Raw genomic sequence first — 20,925 nt, 5'->3', positions numbered from 1 at the left:
AAACTTTCTTTCCCTATATATAGAGATTCAAATGGCTCATAAAAATATACCCAAACTAGAGCCACAATACCATAAAATCTCACGACAAAGATATACGAATGGCTTCTTTTCAAGTGCTCGTAATTGCTTTCACCATTTGCTTTGCTTGTGCAACGATAGCAACCGCTAAGGAGTGGGCACCGGCTCCTGCCCCATCACATGCACCCGATTCACTTGCATCCGTTCAATCAATAATAATGGGTTTAGCTGGTGTTGCAGTTTCCTTCTTTTTGCTTAAAGAAATGGTTTAAGATTCAATTTTTTGATGTTGTAGTGTACTTCGACACAACATAATCGTGTCTTACGTCAATAAAACCAACAGTCGTGTTTTCTTTTTATCTTATGTATAACTCTATTGAGGTCGTCGTGATTTCTTTTTTGTTCTATTTATATTGTGTTGTGATGGAAAAGTATACGAACTGAATTTCATAGTGTTTAACTTTGATTTACATGTTTTTATAAATACCAAGAATTAAATATATAAGATCACGGTAAGTTATGGTTGAAAATTGAAACATACACAAGATTAAATAATAAAAAATAGGATGAGTATGAAATAACATAAAAGTTAGTATGTATAAGGGTAAGATATTGAGATACAACATGGGGGTTAGCGATGTAAATGAGTCGAATAAGATGGTGATTAGGATTGAATAAGAGTTTAATGGAGTGTGGGTGATGATATGGACTAAAATTAAATGGAAGAGTTGAATGATCATTGAATAGTTTAATAGAGGGAATAAAATGGTGATTATGATTGAATAAATGTTTAATGGGTTGTGGGTGATGTTGTATAGATGTTTAATGGATGATGTGACAATCCATTAAAATGTATAGAGTTCAATAGATTGTGGATGTCGTAAGCCCGAACTCAATTCGGTAGCTTGTTGTATCTTGTAGATGTGGCTTCAAACTTTTTTCAAGGAAAGTTTAAGCTCAATTGGAAAGCTTAATAACTCAAATATAACTATCATAAGTATGTTATGTATAGCAAGTTCAACTCGAAAGCACAAATAGTTTGAAATTTTCTATAAAAACTATGTTCAATGGAACAAGATTGATTTTAGTTGGAATCAAAGATTTTGACAAATACATAGGACTTGAGAACCTTGATAAGAATTCAGTTAGATTTCTTATACGTTCAAGATTAGTTCGTTAGATTTTCAAGTTCAGTTTTTTATACTCTAACTTGATAAAGTTTGATTTGAACAAACTCGAGTCATGTTTGAACTCAAACTAATTAGATAAAGTTCAAACTGTTTGTGGCTGTAACCTGGGATTTTTTTTGGTGTGACGATGACAAGTACCACCCAAGAGTTGAATTCGATTAGAATAAAAAATGATATAACTGATTTGTAGTGTGTTAATCCCACGATGTTCACCACTCAACCACTCTTAAAAAGCTTAAGCGAGTAGCTTTAAATGTCAACCAAGTCATCAGTTTTACCTTATGTTGAAATCAAGGTTCTAAATAACGTTAGGTGTGATTTGACAGCAATATTAAACCTTAAGCTTTTTTGAGCCATAGCGAGCCATATCATTTGTAAGGCGTGACTTAAGATGATAATTTTTTTTTGTGTGTATATATATATATATATATATATATATATATATATATATATATATATATATATATTCTACTATTATTCATTTTTATATACATATATGATTTAAGACGATATTTTGTTAAAGTTTGATAGAAAATATAAGCCTTAAAGTCATGATGTGTCATGACCATCTTTTTAGAACCTTTGTTGAAATACATTAATGCTAGCTTCACCTACTTTTTTTTATATAAGAAGTTATATATTTTATAAGAGGTTACATACAAATTAAATCATGATATACTATAAATGTTTATAGTAAACTATCTTAATATTTTTTTAGCAAAAAGTTATTTACAAATCAGGTTTTTAAAGCCCTTATTTTATATTTCAATAGCCCAAATACTTAATAAATAAGCCAATACAAGTAAAATTTAAATGAAAGAAAAAAAGGAAAAAAACAAAAGAATTGTTTTCAACAATCGTTGTTTCATTCTCCAAATTGAATTTTTGTTTCACAGTTCATCATAGAGGGAACATGCTTCACAAATCTCCAATCAACTCCAGCCCGCTGCCATTGCGCCATCGGTTGCCTTCCATCCACCACCACTGACGACAGCTTCAGCCTACGGCCTAAGCCCCTCCGATAGTATTTTCTTAGTCTATCCTCAGCGGGTTGACCCTCCAATTCACATCATGTATTTTTTTATTGTTTCATTTTTGCATGATTTTTAATTGTGAAATTGTTTGTTAATTGTGAATGTGAAACGCACATTTTCAACAATAAAGTTGGTAAATACTGATGCGGGTAACAAAATGGATGATCAAATTTTGAGCGATAGTTTGATGTCATATATTGAAAAAAGTGTTTTAGAAGGTATTAGTAATGAAATAATTGTGAAAATTTATCAAGATATAAGACGTCGTCGGGTACAATTTTAAAAACTTTAAGTCATTTTTTGTTTATGACCCGATGTGGACCTGCAACTAGTACTTTTTGAGTTTCTCATTTTCTATCGATTTTACTCAAATAGTGAACTACATGATTTTATGTTAAGACTCACCACTGATTAATGCTAAACTACAAGATAACATTTCGATAAAATATACTATTTTTCTTCTCATTTGCACCTTTTTTTTGGAAATTGTCATAGGTTATCATATAAGTAAGAAAATGAATTACCCTATTTGTTAAAGTATTTTATTGCATAATGTTTTTATACCTTTTATATAATGAAAGAACCTATTTTGTAACTTTTTGTAATATATGGTGTTGAGCAATACAACGCAAAATATAATGAATATTTATCTGTAATCCAAAATACAATTGATCCACCATCTTAAAGGTTCCTCGTGTGCCCTTTCTTCTGGATTTTCCCGCATCCATGCACTCCTATCGTCATCGGTCCTTAGTCGTTATATCCACGCCTTACTCTTATCTCATCATCGCCTTTGTATCATGGATCTAATCCGCTTCCTTCTATTCGATGATACCTCATGTCATAGTCTATATTTCGCTACATATCATATCAGGTTCTTATAGTCTGGTCACTACGATCCTTCCACACATGGTAACCATTGGTGGCTTATGTTTCTGATTTTTATTCTTTTATTTTTCTTATTTCATGTCCCCATCCCTCAAGACACTTTTTCTGCCTTATCGGCCCCTATTCCTTCCTCCAATCAACTTATCTATCCCTTAACCAATGTCTACTCTTAATTCGATTTTAAATTCATCGTCGATGGTTCTAAATACAAACTCTAAGACGATATTTTCTTAGACATATGTAAGGGTGGCACTAAAGTTACCAGTAACATCAACAGAAAAAACAAACCTTCACACAATGATAATAGAGATTGGGTTTCCATTGACTCATGTGTCAAATCTTGGTTTTACTTGACATGATATACTTCAAATTATTTCAAGTGAAAATTTCACTGTCAAAGACCTTTATGAAAAAGTAGATGAATTCCATTTAAATACTAAAATATATAGGATGATTCTACTTCAAGAGCAATTCCGTACTACGAAAAATAAGTTTTTCTAGTTATTTTTTTTTCTTCCATTCACTTAAAAATCTTATTGATGCCCTTTCTAGTGTTGACTCACCCTATCACAACACCATTGAGTCTTTTATTTATCCCACATTTTCTTTGTACCCTACTCTTTTCTCTACTACCCCTAACCTTAGGAAATTAAGAATTAAGTAGAAAAAAAAACTCATAACAATGACAAGTGCTTCTAGGGATAATGTAAGTGGTTCCACTATTACTTACCCTTTTGTAGGTAATCACTACTCGAGTTCACACCAACATTAAAGTATTTTGGGGGAAAGAGCAAGCTTATTTAAGAAATGAAACAAAAATTTTTGATAATTTTTTAAGGAGAAATATCAACCAACTTACACAAATGATATTGGGATTGCTAACAGTTGCTTCAAAAGTCTTTCAAATGAGAACCGAATATCCACTGACGTTGAGATTGGTATTGAGGAAATAAAGAATGTAGTATGGTTGTGTGCAGGAGATAAAGATCCAGGCTCAGATGGTTTCTTGTTTAAATTCGTTAAACGTTATTGTTCGGTATTAGTGGATGATATAGTTGTGTATGTGAACGAATTTTTTCTCAAAGGAGTTATACCTCAAGGGTGTAATGCTTCGTTTATAACATTAATTCCAAAGGTGCAAAATCCGCTATTTGTAAAAGATTTTCGGCAAATTTCTTTGATAGGGGTACAATATAAAATAATCGCCAAGATCTTGGCGCTTCGATTAACTAAAGTGATGGGTGAAAGTGGTAAGCATCAAACAAACTACATTCATAAAAAGGGCGTCAAATTTTAGATGGTCCTATTATGTTGAGTGATGTAGTTGACTGGTATAAGAAGAAAAATAAATGGCTCATGATATTTACAATAGACTTTGAAAATGCTTATGACTATTTGTCTTGGAAATATCTAGATCATGTCGTGGAGGCTCTTGGTTTTGGTATAAAATAGAGAGGTTGGATAAAAGCTTGTTTAACATCTGCTCGGGGCCTCTATTCATGTAAATGAAAGCCCCACTTTAGAATTCTTACTACATAGAAGACTAAGACAAGGAGATCCTTTAGCACCATTTCTTTTTATATTAGCTATGGAAGGTCTTCATGTTGCAATAGAAGATGCATTGGAAAGAAAGATGATTCAGGGTGTTTCTGTGGGAGTACAACGTTTCGTTTATCACATTTTGAAAGAACCCCTTTCATACTCGACACATTGTTACTCCAAAACATGTTACATGCATATTCATAACATATTATATATAGGGTCTTATTACAAAAGACTGGATACAAACCGACTATTAAGACTTTTACAAAGAGTTATATATTACATAACTACGCAGGATAGTATAGTTTTATATATACACAAACACTAATTACAAAAGTAATAGTAATATCTATTCAAAATCTTCTAACAATATATGTCTATACTGGATGCCTATTACCTGCAATTGTTAACCACTGAGAGGGGTAAGCGGTGACGCTTAATGAGTTCAATAATAGATACAATATAACGTTATGTCATATATATACATCAATATGGAAGAAGCAAGGAGGAACAAGGAACAACAAAGACATATGTGAATCATGTGACAAGCTTTCTATATCAATCAATAAGACATAACAATTCCAATAATTGATATACATCAATAAAACTTTAGCCTAAATGGCACAGAAACATACAATTTCTGATTACCATTTTCCTAGTACAAACAGGCTTTCAGCCCTACCTAGCCCTATGCCAATACCAAAATTTATTACGAGAAATGCTCTACATGGCCAAAGGCACAAAGCCAATACCAGAAGTTTATTACAAGACATGCTCTACATGGCCAGAGGCATAATACCATACCAATACCAGAAGTTATACGAGACATACTCTACATGGCTAAAGGCATAAAGCCAATACCAGAAGTTTAGTACGAGACATGATCTACATGACCAAAGGTATACGAATTCCAATATCAAGATAACATAGGAAAGCACATTGCACATATAACACATAACATACAATTTTTACTTTATATTGAACTCACCGTGAATTAACCGAATAATGATATGACGATTTGGACAACACTTCGTTTCTATATATGAAATTCAATATTTTTGTTTGGTGACTTTTACTTGACAGACTCCCTACTCGATTAAATCTGTCAAAAAAGGGGTAGATATACCTTCTCTGTTATGTCCAGTGTGTGAATGTGTTATTGAAACAACATGCTATCGGTTTTTTCCATGTAAAGTAGTAGAAGAAGTGTGGATGTTGGTGGCTCGATGGTGTAATGTGGTGTTTCCGTTGTCAGGGTCTATTTCAGAATGACTTTCTTGGGTGGATGATGCACATAGAACATTGGTGGTGTAGCACCCCGATTCCAGGTATGAATTTAAATAAAGAATAATTGGCCTTATATCCTACTAGCGAGTTGGTTGCCCTACTCGTCGAAGAGCAGCGAGAATAGACCGCGTGTTTAGTGACCTACTCGACGAGTTAACTAAGGGACTCGACGAGTAGGAGCTAGTAGATGAAACCCTAAATTTTGGGGGTTTTGCACCCTATTTAAAGGATCATTGGCCTCCATCAGCCTCCCCTTACTGCTTCTTGTCCCTCTCAAACCCTAAATCGTGTGTGTGTTCCTTGGTGTGTTCAAGCTTGGAGGAGTAACCTTGGAGAAGGAAGCACTTGAGGTAGCAAGGAAAAGCAAGGCCCATAACTCGTGGTAAGCTAAGGGATTTCCTCAGTTATCACTCTCTGGAAGGTATTAGGCTGTTCCTTAAGCTCATTTCTCTTTTATCCTCTCTTGGATGGGTGTTATGAAGGGCTCTCCATGTTTAAGCTAAGATCTGAAGTTGTAACTTCAGATCCGGACTTCCCTTGACCTTTAGATTCATAAAGTTCCCATCTTGATCAAGGACGAGAATCTCCCAAGGTGTAAAACTCCATTAAGAGCTTAGATTGATCATTTAGGGCCTTTAGAGCCTTGCATGTGCGTAAAGTTTGCAACTTTACGTGATAAACGTGCCTTAGGAGCTTGGATCTGTAATCTGGGACCTTGCCATGGCTTAAAAAGCATCTGCATGGATTAAGAACTGCAAGGACTCGGCGAGTTGAATGAGAAACTCGGCGAGTCCGTTGAAGATGGCCATAAACTCGGCGAGTTGGATGAACAACTCGGCGAGTTCGTTGAAGATTGCCTTGAACTCGGCGAGTTGTTAGAAGACTCGACAAGTTGGCTAGGTTTTCTTTCAAATCTTCGCCACGTATGAACTCGACGAGTTAAAAAGGGAACCTTGACGAGCCAATCAAGGATTTCACGACTTCTCGAATTCAGGAAGAACTTGGCGAGTCGGTGATCTGCACTTGACGAGTCGAGTCAACATAGACTGTGGACTTTGAATTGGACCAAGGGTTGACCAGTTGAATTCTGTTGGTTTCTGGTAATTAAGAGATTTATGAAAAAGGTTGTATGATACATATAGGTGGTAGAGTTCGTGTTGGACCCGGGAGTTGACCTTTCTTATTTCCGACGACAGTTGCGAGATGAGTTATCCTCACTATACTAAGGGGTCTAAGGCACCACGGCCGGCCCATTGGATATGATATCCTAGTAGTTGTATTATGTTGAGTATGAGTTAGTTATGCATGCTAGTTGAAACGCTAGAGGGTAGGTATGTAGGACTACCTGTGATACTGATTGATTGCCTGTATGTGCATTATCTGTTACATGTTGATATGTTATGTGGGATGGGTTGAGGTTGTACTGCTCCGTGCGGTAGCCAACAAACCCTAGAGTATTCAAGATATGAGCTGAGGGCCCGGTAGGCATTCCAGAATCATACTGAGGACTTGGGAGCAATCCAGATATGAGCTGAGGGCCCGATAGGCATTCTAGACTTGTACTGAGGGATCGGTGGCAATCCAGATGTGAGTTGAGGGCCCGGTAGGCATTCCCGACTCACACTGTGGGCCCAGGGGTATTCCAGTCTGTAAAGTTGTGGACCCGTTATGTGCTGTTCTGTTCAGTTTGTTATGATATGTGATGGTGTGACATGGTTATGTGGACTGTATGTGTATCGGTATTTTGGGGGTAACTCACTAAGCTCTCGGGCTTACAGTTTCAGTTTATTGTTTCAGGTACATCAGGGGATCGCGGCAAGGCAAAGGCATGATCGTATAGCTCCTCCTATTATGTTATGTTTCTGGGAAAACTCTGATATAAATGTATTTTGAAAACAAAGTTGTAATGTTTTGATGAATTCGACATGTTTTGAAAGTTTAAATTTGGCTTGAATTTTTGGGTGTTACAGGTGGAAAACAATGTTTGGAGGTGATTATTTTGACAATAGTTTGGGTCTTATGGAGACATAGGAATTCGGTCTTGTTTGAAAACAATCCAATTCGTAGAAACGTTATTTTTGATTCCATAGTTTTAAATTCATTTATTTGGGTAAATAGTAGAGCTTCGAAAACATTGAGCTTGCATATGTTTTCTAGTTTATGTTTGTTCAACAACCTTAAGACAACAAGTATTACATCGATTTGGGGCAAGCTCTCTCATATCTTTCAATCAAGGTAACATAATTTCCTTATCATCATGTAATAATTCCAGATCTATAGTGGTTGGTAATAGTGATTTACTACCGGTTAGTTTCATTTTTCTAACTTTTTTCCTTCTTCACACAATTGTTTTACTCTAAATAATTTTCTTATTTTCAGTCAAAAGGTTAAAAGTTTAGTATATGTTCTTCGATTTGCTATTGATAACTATATATCTGTGGAACTTGACACATTTGGTTTCTCAAAGTTGGTGATTTGTACATGATTCTATTGTCCTCTAGAATCTCCATTTCTGTTACCGCTATTTTCTCAATGTTACTTCCTACATAGGATTGTCTCATTGACCATGATAGTTCTTTGGTTCTCTAATTTTCATAGTCTCGTAATTTTATATTAGATCTATAAATAGAAAAACAACATGGCATGCTTTTAACCTTTGGGTGTAATCGAGTCAAGTCAACTCGTGAGATACAGGAGGCTGACTTGAAATCGACTTGGTTTGAGGCAAGTCGAGATAGAGGTCAAGCTAATCGAGTATATTATCGAGTCGATCCTAGCTATTAGAATACTCAACTCATGTGGCTTGTGAGCTTAATTAAGCTTAGTCATATTTACACTTTTATCTTTTATTTTATTCATATTCACATAGTCGAGTCGAGTTGAGTCAAACTCACGAGCTTAATTGTATTTTAAGTGAAATTTAATGTGATTTTATGTTATTAATAACTAGTTGAGTCAAGTAGACCCTAACTCGAAATTGTCTATTATGTTATTGAGCTAGAGCCCAAGCTTAAGATTGAAAGAATGCTTGATTCAAGTTTCGAGCCCGAGTTTTTCAATCTATTCAAGTTTTGAGCTTGGTAGTACTCGACTCGACTCAGTTCGATTCCACCCATATTGTTAACATGACAAGCATTGCATGTTGTCTTTTTTCTCATCTACTACAAAAACATATTGTTTATTTTAATTAATCCATTTTAATTTTCTGGACTTTTCCAGACGTGAGCATTAGTGGTTAAAAATATTAAATTTTAGTTTTTGATAAAATTTTTTTTCATTTTTGTAGGTGTTTTCTTTACGTGTAAAATCTGATGTACTTTTGTTTACCTTTATTTGTGTGTACGTTTTAAATCAATTTTAGTCTAACATACAGATTTTCCAATATAACAATTGACCCAAATTTAATAACTAATTTCTACTTTATTTTTTCGACTTTAATGGTATTAAAATTCGTGTTCATTCCCCTACATGTCACAATGAAATGGTAAACTAAACGTTCTATTCACACAATCAACTATAATGCTTTATGTGTTTCAGGCTTCTCCCCACCTATATTTTGGGTTAAATCACTTCTCGTTGTTGTTTACACTCTTAATCTTCTTCCTGTTTCTACCCGCTCTTTCAAAACACATTTGAAATGCCTTTTCGTGATTTATGAGGGAATAAACTTGTTTTTGTTGGGTCTATTTGGTTACTTTGAACAAATTAAAAGGGTAACCTGATTACCCCTTTGCTACATAGACTTTAACTTTGAAAAGTCCCATCTCTTTTGACATGACCCTTGTTTCTCCTTCAAACCCATGCCCTCTGATCACCACATAACTCCTCGGATTCTCACCACCATCAACAAACCCTAAACACCATAGATCTCCATCTTCATCTTCACCTGCAAATCTCATCATTGAATTCGCTCCAAACGTCCTCCAAAAGACATCTTGATTATGCATCACTAGATCAACAGTCAGAAACGTAGGCCATGACCATGTGCTAGAAACTTCACTCACTGGATAACACACATTGAACATACTACATTTGAATGGATGTTCTAATTGTCACCTAATTCCGCCATTGATGACATCTTTGAGATTTGCAAATGATGTTGAACTACCCTATTTTCCTGGTTTTTGGGTCAAGATGGTGGATAAATGTGACATCCCCAATTTCACGGCCAGAAAATACCGATTTGTTATGCTTGTTTTTAAAATCAAAGTAATCTTTTAAAGAAAACAGTTGCAGAATTTGTTCCCAAGACAAAACATGATAAGAATTTAACGAAGCATTTCTTTAAAGAAATGTATTTTCATTAAATAACAAAAGCTCGGGATGTCATGTTCCGATACAGACCAAAAACATAAACAGTAAAAATAGACCTTACAACAGTCATTTATAAGTACTGATCTATAATCCAAAATCTCTCGTCAAGTCCACCAACTTATACTCTTGTGCCATTACCTGTAATGCAAAGAAAACTGAGTGGGTCTGGTTTGGGAGCCTGGTGAGTATATAGGGTTTTCAACCCACAATAATATAATTATTATACTCAACCATCAAACAATCAACCCTAATTAACCATCCCCAGTATCTTCTTTATTTCTTAGGATTTTACCCTCAGAATTCAACTACCCGCCATTCATTCATTCCTAAGGATTGACCTAAGGAATTGGCACAAAATCTATTGTTACATAAGGCACATCTACCAACATCATCCTTTAACCGCCTATGCCAGGATTACATCATATACTATGAGGCGCGACTGTCAGGTTTATGACATTCTCTTTTAGGTACATTTGTCGACGTTATCCTTTAAGCGCATCTGCCAGGATTACGACATTCACTATTAGGCGCATCTGTCGACATTATTCTTAAGCGCATTTGCTAGTATTATGACATTCTCTATTTGGTGCGTCTGCCAAAATTATTCCTAAGCGCATCTACTAGTATTATTACATTCACTATTGGTGCATCTGCCAATATTATTCTTAATCATCTTTCGTACCTCATCATTTATTTACTCATGTTATCCCCAACATAATAGCAGATATGAAACACATATACATTTTAACTTATTTAAAACATGTACCAAACATTGCATTCAACACCAATCACAAATAAACAAACAACTTATTAACACATATCACGTATTTTATAGTCAATACTTCGTATTCAACACTCATCTCAGATAAACAAACAACTTATTAACACATAGCACATATTTCATAGCAAATACTTAATATTTATGTGTTAGAAGAAAGTAACTGTACACTCACTTGATCAGAAGATGATCGAACAACACTACGACTTGTAGAAGTAGTATTTTTCGGTAGATCTGGAAGATCTTCACAAAAAACCGGGCTCCTCGAGGGCAGAGCTTCGACTCGGAAATTTTACTTCTCGGGATCTTCGGGGCTTCGGGACTTTCTTCGGGTGTCGGGAATGATACCGAGGATTTGGGATATTTCTTGCACGAAAATCGAGGTAAAACGGGAGAGAGAGAAGAGAAAAGGAGCAAAAAGGCCAGCTGCCTTCGCAGCCTTTTATAGGGGCTGGAACCCTCGCATTACGCTGGGCGTAATGCTCAGCTACGCGGGGAGTAATGCTTCGGAAACGTCACTGCTTACGTATTCGGAGGACTCGAGTCCGAAGCGGTTCATGCACCGAGGTACGCTGGGCGTACTCAACTATGCTGGGCGTAGTTCGGATAGGATCAGTGACTCCTTCGGATATTATCCAGAATTCTTAATTAAATATATATTTTAATTATTTATAAAACTTCCGAAATTCATATCTTTCTCATACGAACTCCGTTTTCGATGCTCTTTATATCCACACGTAGGTGAGACTATGCGTTTAGACTTCGTCGGCTAATTTTAACTTTATTTTCATTATTTATTTTTAGTAGGCTGGGACAGGAAAACTCCGTTATAAATTCATAACTTCTTCATCTGACGTCCGTTTTCATCTGTCTTTTTACCGTTGCACTACTATCAACAAGATCTTCTATTCTCGTTTAGATCGCTAAGACTAAATATCACTCTAACGTAAATTCACTTTTTACGTCATTCAGCGTCGTGCGGGTTCTGTCGCGAAACTTCGATAGATCATAACTTCTTCGTTATAACTCAAATTTTGGCATTCTTTATATGTACAGAATCTTTATAACATATACTATAACTTAGTTAAGGTTATTCTTTCAAATTAATCTTCCATCAAAAAGTTATTTTTGACGCTTAACATCTTAAATTGATTAGTCCTGATCTACGGGAGTTAGAATAAATGTTTCTTGGATTTTGGATCCGTTGAATAATCCATTTTAAAGTGGAATGATTTCCTTAAATCGGCTTCTTCTTGTTTGCCATTTGATGTGTTAGAAATCCCCTTTGTTCTCGATTTGCAAACCAAATGGAAATCAAATTCCATTCCATGGTGACAAATCACATAATAGACCTAAATTCATGTTTATTTAGATTCTAATTCTTATTCCTTCAAAAAAAAAAAAAAAAAAAAAAAAAAAAAAAAAAAAAAAAAAAAAAACACCCCTTAAATACATGCAAAATCCTTAGTTTGAATCTAATATGTATCCATATAGGGTTAACTACAAGCGAATGCAAACAAATTTTACCATTTCAACAATATAATGTAACATTTTAATCTTTTTTCAAAAATTAACCAATTTATCATAACTTATGCAAAATGTTATAAAAGATCCCTCACTTAATTTATCATAGGTTATCAAAAATATTAAATTTGTAACAATCGTAGAATATTGATTATAATTATAATAATATTTAATTAAATAAATATATTAATTATAAATCATAAAGTTAATATATATTTATATACTATGTAAAAGGATAATTTAACTAGTCAAAAATAATAAAACTCTAAATCTTAAATATAATTACATTTAGGTGGGTAAAATAAAATACGTTTTAGATGAAAAGGTTAATTGTAATGAACATTTTATTTAAAAATATAAAAAATAATAAATAATTGCAAAACACTATTTGTTTCTTTTTTTTAAAATCATTTCTTATGACCGTTGCACTATTTGACATTTTGTAATTATTTTTAAAATATATAAACTTCTTATTGCAGTTTGTAACGTTTAGTCTATCTTTTTCAATGTTTTAAAAACCGGTTTGAACTGGCCGGTAGAACCGATTGGACCAGAAATCGGGAGAGGAAGCGGTTCAACTATCACTGGTTTTACATTGCTTTCTGAATCGGACTGAACCGGCCGGTTTTTAGAAAAAAACCCGGTTGAAGTGTTCAAAATAAACCGGTTGAACCGGTTAAACCGAATAAAAACACATGAAAAAGAACTATTTACATAATAAATTTTAGTGATTTTTTTTTCAAATCTATTTAATTTTGTCTAAGTAAAAACATATGGTAAATGTTATAAAGTTTTTGATGTGGTAGTATTCATCTAAAACTATATTTCGTTTCGGTATTATATTTTATTTTCTTTTTGGCGTATATGGATTGATGTAATATAATAAAACTTATGGTTATGTGTTATTTTAATGTATTTAGATTTATTAAATTTTATTTTTATATGTATTTTTAATGTTTGAACTTGTAAACATCAAATTTATTATTTATATATGTATGTATGTGTAGGAAAATAGAAAAAAAACATGAAAAATATAGAAACTGATTCACTCGGTGGTCGAACCGGTTAAACCGGGAACTAGTAACCATACTGGTTCAACTAAAAAACCGGTTTTTAAAACATTGCAGAAGGTTATAAATATAGTTAAAAAGACTAAAGACGTTTTAAGCTTAAAAAAAAAACAAAGTTGTCTTTTACTAACAAACATCATTTTAATAAGTAATAATAATCTTTATAAAACAGTTTCAGATTTTCAGATTCAAAATTATTTCAAAATAATACTAAGCCTTCGTAAAAGTCAAATAACGGGTCAAACCAGCAATACAAAGGCCCGATCCGTAATATTCAAAAGTTTGTTAGGGCATAAGCAAACGATACTAACAGTGTGAAGCTGGTGAAGCAATCAGCAAGAAAGATGGAAGAACAGGGAATATTGGGGGTGAAACCCAGAAAACAATCAGCAGCTCGGATCAGAGGAAGACGATGGTTGAAAAGAAGAGAGATATGGCTTGTTGCTCTAGGAATAGCACTTCATGCTGTCTACATGCTCAGCATTTTCGACATTTACTTCAAATCCCCTATTGTACATGGCATGGACCCCGTTTCCCCTCGCTTTACTCCCCCAGCAAAGCGTCTTGTGCTCCTTGTAGGTAACCATACACTGATACTATCGTTGCACACCAACCGTTCGATTATATGTCACTGATGAATGAGGTTTCTTGTTTGAGATCTATATACCAAAGTAATCACGGACACTTTAATTGTGATTTCAGCTGATGGATTACGAGCCGACAAGTTCTTTGAGCCAGATTCTGATGGGAATTACAGAGCGCCATTTTTGAGAAGTGTAATCAAAGGACAAGGGCGTTGGGGTGTGTCTCATGCTCGTCCTCCAACAGAATCCAGACCTGGACATGTCGCAATCATAGCAGGGTTTTATGAGGATCCTAGTGCTGTCACTAAAGGTAAGTTATCTGTTCGGATGATTTGAAGTTTCATAAAAGCATACATTTCAATGTTAGAAACATTTGACTTGATAATTTGTCATAATGTCATATTGTCATGTATGCAGGATGGAAGGCAAACCCTGTGGAATTCGATTCAGTTTTCAACAAGAGTAGGCATACATTTTCTTATGGTAGCCCAGATATTGTTCCAATATTCTGTGGAGCTTTGCCTCATAGTTCATGGAACACCTATCCTCATGAGTTTGAAGATTTTGCTACTGGTATGCAAGTACATTACTTATTTAAATTAACTGAAGATTCGTTTTTGTTTCTTATTAAAACTTCATTGATTGTTATTATAGATGCATCTTTCTTGGACGAATGGTCATTTGATCAGTTCAAGAGCATTGTGAATAAGTCCAAGGAGGACCCAAAACTCAAAAAGCTATTTCAACAAGATCAAGTTGTTATATTTTTGCACCTTCTTGGTTGTGATTCAAATGGTCATGCACATCGCCCTTACTCTTCTATATATCTCAACAATGTCAAAGTTGTTGATCGTATTGCTGAAGGCGTTTATAATCTTCTTGAGAATTATTTTAAAGACAATCAAACAGCATATATATTTACAGCAGATCATGGCATGAGTGATAAAGGTTAGGAAACGTGTTCTAATAGATTCAAAGATTAGTATGAAGTTTTTATTCTGAAAATGAAATGCTTTTTCTCTTGAAAAATAGGAAGTCATGGAGATGGGCATTGGTCAAATACAGATACACCACTTGTTGTATGGGGGGCAGGTGTCAAGCATCCAAGGCCCTCATCATCACATAATCATCAAAATCATGGTGAAAGATTTGTTGATGAACATGATATGCATGATACACCTACACCTACTGATTGGGGTCTGAATAACATAGAAAGAGTGGATGTGAATCAAGCTGATATTGCACCATTGATGGTTATATCCTCAAAAGTGTTTCTTGAATCTTGATTTGTTTTGACTTTGACTTCTGACATGGTTGTAAATGTTTGACTTTTGTAGTCAACTCTCATTGGCTTGCCATGTCCTGTTAACTCAGTTGGAAGTCTACCCCTTGATTACATGGATTTAAACAAGGTAGAAAGATCAACTGTGTTGATTTTGCAGTTTATCTTTTATTATCATATCTAATAAGTAACATTATTCCATTTTTTGCTTTATATTTTTCAGGGTGATGAAGTTGAGGCTGTGTTAGCTAATACAAAGCAAATTCTCAGCCAATTTCTTCGTAAATCACGTATCCTTTATGTCTGAAAAAGACAAACAATTGCTAATATTAAATATTTAGAGCATTAAACTCTGAATGTGTTTGTTATTATCTTTTGTGTATGCTTTTTTCTGCATCTTTTACTACTTTTCCTTAATAAAATTCAGAACTAAAGCAGGAAAGCTCATTCAGATTCAAGGCATTTGAACCTTTAGTTCATCATGCTTCAATTTTGGAACAAATTGAGTCTCTGATATCTAATAAAGACTATGCACATGCAATGCAACTATCCCAAAATCTTAGAAGCTTGGCTCTAAAGGGACTCCACTACTTCCAAACATATGATTGGTTCATGCTAATGACCATTATAACCCTGGGCTACATTGGCTGGATGGTTTGTCTTATTCTCCACGTGTTGCAAGCTTATACATCTTTGCCTGGAAAAATCTTGAAAAAAGAGGAAGCAGTTTTCACAAGAGACCTTCCATCAAAGGTATATTTGATATAAAACCCACAAAAGGGCATTTGTGGAATTTCTAAACTTTTTTTTTTTTTTTTTTTTTTGTGGCAGGTGTATCTTTGTGGAAGTCTTGTAATGGCATCGGTTTTTGTTGTGCTATATTTGGAACACTCTCCTCCACTCTATCACGCGTATTTTGCAATGACAGTGTTTCTTTGGACAAATATATTTAGTGAATATCGATTCCTTAAAGCTTTTTGTAGATACTTACAAGAAAAAGAATCTTACCATGTCTTTGAACTCTCTGCTACCTCTCTTGTCTCCATCATCATTCTTGAATTACTAGTAAGTCCATCTATACTGATATCGACACTGACACTGATATTAACACTGGTACTGATACTGATACTTTTGCAGGTGAAAAGCTTCACTAACAGAGTTATCTACACCTGGTGTTTTTTAATTTTTGGGGTCATTTCTCCACTCTATCTTTTTAAATCAATCCCATCGAAATCTGGGATTCCAGTTTTTTTGTGTGTAGCATGTTGGTTTTTGTCAATATTTACCTTGATGCCTGCAGAGATTCCTGACAATACATTTCTAGTGTAAGTTATCATCATTAGTTAAAGATCATCATTCGATGACATCATCTGATTTATATTTTTTTTTATTTTTTCAGATCTATGAGTGGAGCTATAATTGTTGTAATTGGAGGAGTTAGTAGGTATTTAGACATGCATACAAAAGACAACAAGTATTGGCTTTATCTCATAAACCATGTCTCAAAACCTAAGTTCCCCTTCCTATTTCACTTACAGGTATGTAATTATTTATTTGTTTTACTTTTTTTTTTTTTTAATTTGTATTTCAAAATTAACATTTACAATTTTTTTTTACTAGGCCCTTTTAGTTGGTTTAGCATCTGTGTTGGTGTACATCTCAACATCTCATAGAACAGAAAACCGTGAACTTCTTCCATTACATCAACTCATGAATTGGTCAATTGCTGGTAACATTTTGCTTACCTTGTTTATTACTAGAGAGTAAATTACACTTTTGGTCCCTGAATATAGCTCATTTTTGCATTTTTGGTCCCAAAAAGTTCTCTTGCGAATTTGGTCCTCGTTTTGAAGTTTCCTAACGATTTTGGTCCCTTTGTCGTCTAAAAAAATCACCATTTCTCCCTTGGACCAAAACTGTATTAAAACAGTATACCACAGGGGCCAGATTTGTAATTTTCTCATATTTTTGTATATTAAGGTTTATACCGTTTTACATGTGCATATTAGTTTTTAAATTTATAACATTTTTAGTGTATATTGTAAATTGAATCGTTTGTTAATATATTAATATAAAATTATTTACACTACAATTATTATTAATTTAAGAAAAAAATCAAACACACATATAAAATGCTATAAAGCATGATTAAAAGATAAGAGAAAATTATATATTTGGTCCCTGTGGTATACTTATACGACACTGAGACCAGAGTCTGTAGGAAACTCCAAAATTAAGGACCAAATTTGCAAGAGAAATTCTTTTGTGACCAAAACTGCAAAAATCAGCTATACTTAGGGACCAAAAGTGTAATTTACTCATTTATTGTTTTTGCTTAGGTTTATCCATGGTGCTCCCACTATTCTCTGCAACCGACCTACTCTCTCGGCTTACTTCCATATTCCTTGGTTTTGCACCTCCTTTCCTATTATTATCCATCGGGTATTTATTTATTTAAATTAATATTTTTATTTAAAAAAAAAAAAAAAAATCTTGTAAATGCATAAAATTATGACATTCAAAAAATAAAACCATGTAACACAGATATGAAGCTGTATTCTATGGGGCTCTTGGCCTTGCACTTTTTGGATGGATACTTTTCGAAAACACTCTTCTCTATGTCAAAAAGTCAAACAAATCTTTGACTTCCTTTGAAGCTGAAAATGAAAACATACTTCTTGAGGAAGGTGATAGATGCTTAAAATTATCTGACATGAGAATCCCAATAGTTTTTGTAAGTAAAAATATTTAGGGATTTTCTTTTTCAATTTCATTTAACGATTTAAGTTTTAAACATCTCTAATATTTTCATTTTCTTTTTAAAAAACTTTCTAGATGGTGTTCTTCAATATAGCATTTTTTGGAACCGGTAATTTTGCAAGTATTGCAAGTTTCGAGATTTCGTCTGTTTATCGATTTATCACAATATTCAGTGTAAGTAAAAGATTTACATAACTTTTTCAATATATAATATTGTAATTTTTTTAACAAAATTAATCTGTGTCACAATCACAGCCGTTTCTCATGGCTGCCTTGCTTATTTTCAAATTGTTCATCCCATTCATGCTTGTCATGTAAGTTTATCAACTGATTTTGAATATGTTTTAATTTATTTTAATGGATTTTGATTTTTTTTTTTTTTTTGACTTTGAATGCAGATGTGCATTTAGTGCAATAACTAAATTAGCGAGAGTTCCACGGTTGGGATGTTACTTTCTTGTTATTTTATGCTCGGATGTTATGACAATTCACTTCTTCTTCTTGGTATGAATACTTAAAGTTAAAATCCTTATTATAATGCTTTGTAAAATTTATTTAATTATAGCATTGTACTTTTGATTTTCAATCTGGTTAGGACTTTTTATTTTGTAAAAACAACTCAATTATAGCAGTGAAAATTGCTTTGAATTAATATGACATTGCTATAATTCGATGGATGCTATAATAAATAAATTAATAAAAGTATATAGCTATTTCTTGTATTTAACCTTTTTTCACTCGATGTGTAATACAACAGGTGAAAAATACGGGAAGCTGGATGGAAATTGGCAACAGTATTAGCCACTTTGGAATTGTGAGTGCTCAAGTCGTTTTTGTTCTCTTGCTTTTTGCCCTTACAAATATATACACAAAAGATATCCAAACTCGATCAACAAAACAAGTTTCTCAAAAAACTATGTAGTTTTTGTTCAATCTTTTATAGGATTCCCCTTTGTTATATCATTTATGAGACTTTGTAAAAGGGTGTTTTTGACATTTTGCCCATTAGTTATTACTTTATGAATGATTGTTTTTTATAGGAATGATATGGTAGCACGACAATTTTGGAGGGTTATTTGATTATAACTTGTAACATAGACTCTTAAATGTTGATATCGGAAATACGTTATTTGAGGTAAAATCAAAGTAAAGATGTGTATTTTTTATTTAACGAGTAATTTGCTATATTTTTTTTATTTATTTCTAAGAAATTTGCCAATGGATTTCCTTGGTATGGTACGTAGAGAAAGAAGTCTATATTAAAATCATGATTGGTCACTTCTAAGAAATTGCCCATCGATTCCTAAGAAGAAAAAGGTCAAGAAATAATTTAAAAGAGGACAATAATTTGTATCTATACAAATGATTTTAACACAACATTTCCTAGAAATTACCACCAATGGATCAATCCTATTTTATAATCATGAACACAACAAGTTTTTTTAAAGAAAATTTCCGTGCAATGTTACCAACATACAAAATATAAAAAAAAAATTAAAGAAATTTATTTTAAGATCTATTAATATCATATAATATGATTTAGACTCTTTGGAAAATTGTAGAATGTGAATAAGAGAATAATATAATAAAGAGAAAGACATGAAGAGTTGCTAGTTCGTAGATGTTGAAATATGATTTGCCAAAACAGCTAATCTTAGTATGTATAATTGGCATTTATATAGCCAATCACCATATAATATAAAAGAGGCTTTCTTGCTCTTCTGTCAAGAGGCCACGAGAGTCGAGTTTTTCACATCCTCATCCCTTGGTAAAGTCGAGTTTTATGCTCGGGTTTTGTATCGGGTCCGGGGCAGGGAGTGAGTTCTCCTCATCCCGACTTGCCCCGCCCCGATTATATATATATATATATATATATATATATATATATATATATATATCCTTTGATGTTAATTGCACTACTTAGTGTGGACAATCGTTTTAGTTTTTAAAAATATGGTGCGAATGATATTTTTTATTTTTTGACGTATTACACTAAACTTAAATCAAATAATCTTTTTAGTTATTAATAGTTTTTTTTAATGTTTTTATGTATTATATTAAACTTAAATCAAATAATTTTTAATATAACGTCCAATTTATTTTATTAAAGTGATGTATCGTATTTTTAATTTAAAAAGGAGGCTAGCGCATGTGTTTTTTATAAGAAATCGAGTACCTTAAAATGGAATAAAGAGTTCGTTATGAATTGTTATAAACCCAATAAGATACCCGAAACCCGATGGAACACCCTGATAAGAAACCTGAAAAATATCGGGACGGGTTTAGGAAACTATGCCCCGCCCTGAACCTGCCCTGTTACCATTCCTAAAATGACTGCCTTGATTTTGATAGTAGTAAAGGGAAAACTTATGAGCGGTTCAACAAAATGACACGCTATTACGTCTCATCCTTTTGCGCGACAACTGTTGTAGATAACTACATTTCAATTTCATAAAATATTCTCGTTTTTTTTTAATGTTTTTTTTTTCAAATTGTTTTTTAGTGTTTAAATATAAAGTGATTACTATGATACCACTTTGAAGGTGGTTTTAACTTTTTATTGCCTTTATTATGATTTTCTTCAAGAAAAATGATGGTATAAAAATCAAATCACTTCTATTTATGTAGATGAATAAAAAATATAAATAAAATTA

General features: G+C 33.3%; 1 protein-coding gene across 4 annotated transcripts; it reads left to right on the top strand.

The window, feature by feature from the left end:
- Positions 1-13,900: 13,900 nt before the first annotated feature.
- LOC145044139 (sulfatase and phosphatidylinositolglycan class N domain-containing protein) lies at positions 13,901-19,442 on the top strand. Of its 4 annotated transcripts, none has more exons than XM_078992970.1 (18): positions 13,901-14,224; positions 14,348-14,539; positions 14,647-15,177; positions 15,262-15,482; positions 15,567-15,641; positions 15,735-15,801; positions 15,939-16,264; positions 16,343-16,576; positions 16,649-16,836; positions 16,911-17,049; positions 17,132-17,240; positions 17,851-17,953; positions 18,056-18,245; positions 18,347-18,445; positions 18,527-18,585; positions 18,670-18,775; positions 19,029-19,085; positions 19,312-19,442. In XM_078992970.1, the coding sequence occupies exons 1-18, from the start codon at positions 13,990-13,992 to the stop codon at positions 19,315-19,317; spliced, it is 2,937 nt and encodes a 978-aa protein (XP_078849096.1). In that variant the 5' UTR covers positions 13,901-13,989; the 3' UTR covers positions 19,318-19,442. The 4 variants fall into 4 exon arrangements, with proteins under 4 accessions (XP_078849096.1, XP_078849094.1, XP_078849095.1 ...); XM_078992969.1 differs by lacking the exon at positions 19,312-19,442 and having other exon boundaries at positions 13,903-14,224; positions 14,647-14,802; positions 14,884-15,177; positions 19,029-19,310; XM_078992971.1 differs by lacking the exon at positions 19,312-19,442 and having other exon boundaries at positions 13,919-14,220; positions 14,647-14,802; positions 14,884-15,177; positions 19,029-19,310.
- Positions 19,443-20,925: the final 1,483 nt, after the last annotated feature.

The sequence above is a fragment of the Lactuca saligna genome, chromosome 4 (assembly GCF_052625555.1).
Source record: "Lactuca saligna cultivar CGN05327 chromosome 4, ASM5262555v1, whole genome shotgun sequence".
NCBI lineage: Eukaryota > Viridiplantae > Streptophyta > Magnoliopsida > Asterales > Asteraceae > Lactuca > Lactuca saligna.
This window is presented reverse-complemented; position numbering and strand designations above follow the sequence as displayed.

Excerpts from the sequence above, each read along its gene's own strand:
- LOC145044139 (XM_078992968.1), top strand. The coding sequence starts at position 13,990 with ATGGAAGAACAGGGAATATTGGGGGTGAAACCCAGAAAACAATCAGCA. Across the intron at positions 16,265-16,342 it reads CAAGAGACCTTCCATCAAAG|GTGTATCTTTGTGGAAGTCT; the intron begins GTATATTTGATA and ends TTTTTGTGGCAG. Across the intron at positions 17,050-17,131 it reads CCTTCCTATTTCACTTACAG|GCCCTTTTAGTTGGTTTAGC; the intron begins GTATGTAATTAT and ends TTTTTTTACTAG.